Here is a 3,075-nt window from a genome sequence, read left to right on the forward strand (position 1 = left end):
AAACAGGAAATCAGAAGAAGGAGAAGAAGAAGAAATAGATAATATGTCGGAGATTTTACAAAAATGTTTTGTTTGGACGATTTCCTATGTCTAAGGATGCATTAAGATGTCATGGTCTGTTGTTTCCACACAGTAGAAAAAATTGTATTGAATCGAAAAGTTGAGGAAAATAAATAACACCCTGATACCTATACCAGCCTCATGAGTCAGGTACTCAAGTACCATGACACTCAATTCAGTCGCTTGTTTTGATCAATTTCCACTTGTCCAGAGTCTAAGTTTTCAAGAACCATTTGGCATGTCTATACAAATCCATTCAGAGATGTCAGGTTAAAATCATACAGCAAAAAGGAACATGTTGGTTTGAATTACCACGATTCTAGGAAAGGAAGGCTAGAAATTTTAGAAGATTTTTGGCACTGGGAGCCACTGGTCTGTTTCAGTCAGTTCCAGCCCCCTATTAGTGGACTGCACTTGCAGTCAGGTCACAAGAAAATTGTACTAACAGTTTGCATTCTGTAATCATCCAAAAGGAAACAAATTCTTGTGGTTCCAAGTTGGACATCATGCATCTACAGACTCACAACTTGTGATCCAGCACAACATTGGAGTCAAAACAGAAGTGCTAAAGAATTGCTCAAATTTACAATCTGACGAACACCAATCTTTCAGCTGCAGGTAGGAGGAAAGGAGTGTCGATCCCGCGGCCTCATTCACTGCGGTGATCAGATGGAACTTCCTCTGGTGCGTCTGAAGGGTCCTCTTGTGGTTCCAAGTTGGACATCATGCATCTACAGATTCATAACTTGTGATCCAGCACAACACAGGAGTCAAAACAGAAGTGCTAGAGAATTGCTCAAATTTACAGTGTGACGAACACCAATCTTTCAGCTGCAGGTAGGAGGAAAGGAATGTCAATCCCGTGGCCTCATTCACTGCGGTGATCAGATGAAACTTCCTCTGGCGCGTCTGAAGGGTCCTCTGCTCTGCTGCAACAGCTCTGTACCAAAGAATCAGAATGTTAGTATACGCTACTCTGCTGCAACAGCTCTGTACTACTCCCTCCGTTCCTAAATATTTGTCTTTCTAGAGATTATAACAAGTGACTACATACGGAGCAAAATGAGTGAATCTACACTCTAAAATATGTCTATATGCATCCGTATGTGGTAGTCCATTTGAAATCTCTAAAAAGACAAATATTTAGGAAAGGAGGGAGTAGATGATAATTTTCTTTCGAGGCGATTGAACTTACCCTAATCCATGCATATCCATGGCCAGCAGCGAGTATCCCTGAACAAATTCCGAGCATAGCGTAGTTACCCGGCGACAATGCGTAGTACACATATATGAGAACGAGCACTGACAGACCCACAAAACTGAGCCTGCTAACAAAACGTGCTAGCTCCACGTCAAAGCGCTTCATCGGGTGGAGGCTCAGGACTAGCCCGATGGAGGCCGATGAGAAAATCAGACCATAGATATACGCCATGAGCACAGACTGGTCCTTGGGAATCGTAGCAGGCAAGTATGGAAGGAGGCCAAGCGAAGCCGGCATCGATAAGCAGTAGAGCGCGGAGAGCTTGTCAACAAATAAGGCCTACAACGCAAAGGCACAAAATAAAACTCTGAGATGATCACAAGAAAATTCTAGCAGTTTGCATTCTTGGACTGCAACTACAAAGCATAACTAAGATAGCCACTGGTCTGTTTCAATCAGTTCCAGCTCCCTATTTAGTGGACTGCAACTTGCAGTCAGGTCACAAGAAAATTCTAGCAGTCTGCATTCTGTAATCATCAAAAAGGAAACAAATTCCTGTGGTTCCAATTTTGACATCATCTACAGATTCGTTTATGATCCAGCACAACACAAGAGTCAAAACAGAAGTGCTAGAGCATTTTTTCGGTCAGTAACAACAGAAATGCATGCTCACCTGCCGATCAAGGTCTCTGCGATGGAGGGGCAACTCATCAGTGCAGCACCATGACCAGTAGCGCGCTATCTGGGACGCCGAGAGGCAGCAGCATGAGCGAATCCTCGCCAAAGAGGAAATAGTATGCCTGGTCTCCACCTCGGACGCGAGTTTCGTCGCCTCAGATGCCAGCCTCTTTGCGGTGCCCGCGAGATTCACCGGAAGCTTGCCATCGGCGGCAGCTTTGCTCAAGATGGAGGCGGCCGCCTTCAGATCTCCAGCATACATGGCCTTTGACTCGGCCGCGGCGAACAGCTCCAGTAGCTTGGCGAACCCGGCGGCAGGATCCGTGAGGACAGGGTATCCGTTCGATTCCTCCAAGAACTCGATGGCATGCTTGTGCAGGTCGTCGACGTCGACCGAAAGCAGGGGAGTTGAGGATTCATCTTGGATGGATAAAGAAAGCCGCTCTGGCTCCGTGACAGAGGGCGGGGGACTCGCCGTAGGGTTGCTCTCCGGGGGCACCACAGAGTTTCCCGGCGACGCCGCGGCCCCCGTAGCCGTAGGGGTGCTCTCCAGGGGCGCCATGGAGTTGCCCGGCGACGACATGCCCCCCGTAGAGGTGCTCTCCGGGGGCACGTTGGGGACGCTCGACGACGCCGCGGCAGGCACCGGGGGCATCTTCCGGGACGGTGCCGCTGCGGGAGGATACGAGGTTAGTTGGAGTCGCCGCCGGAGTGCTCGTCGGTCTGACACGCGGCCGCAACGGCTTTGAGGTGGGCCGGCGGCAAGCAGTTGTGTGCGAGTGGAGGTGGGGAATTTTGTAAGACCAGGTCAACCTTTCGTCGGACGAAACTACTCTACAGACGACACAATTGGGACGATGTGTGGACGACTACAAATCCAGCGGCCGTTGCTCTGTTGTGGACACGCATGTGTGCGGCCGGATTATCGCTGTCGTTCAGGAGTCATCTGAATTTCGTCGTCCGTATAGCAATGTAGGAGTCATCTGAATTTCGTCGTCCGTATAGCAATGTTCTTCGTCAGACTATATATTAGAGCAACAGATACCGTATAATCTTCTCCCGCAAAATGATGTCACACAAAAAAATCTTCTCCCGCAAAAACCGTTTATAGTTTCCCATAGATTTGCAGTAGTATC

General features: G+C 48.4%; 1 protein-coding gene across 1 annotated transcript; it reads right to left on the minus strand.

Annotated features, from left to right (window-relative positions):
- Positions 1 to 443: 443 nt before the first annotated feature.
- Positions 444 to 2,759, minus strand: LOC119277889. The gene is made up of 3 exons (XM_037559235.1): positions 1,935 to 2,759; positions 1,256 to 1,600; positions 444 to 1,000 (listed from the first exon to the last, which is right to left on the minus strand). Exons 1-3 carry the CDS (start codon positions 2,592 to 2,594, stop codon positions 929 to 931), a joined length of 1,077 nt encoding a protein of 358 aa, XP_037415132.1. The 5' UTR covers positions 2,595 to 2,759; the 3' UTR covers positions 444 to 928.
- Positions 2,760 to 3,075: the final 316 nt, after the last annotated feature.

This window comes from Triticum dicoccoides, chromosome 3B (assembly GCF_002162155.2).
Source record: "Triticum dicoccoides isolate Atlit2015 ecotype Zavitan chromosome 3B, WEW_v2.0, whole genome shotgun sequence".
NCBI lineage: Eukaryota > Viridiplantae > Streptophyta > Magnoliopsida > Poales > Poaceae > Triticum > Triticum dicoccoides.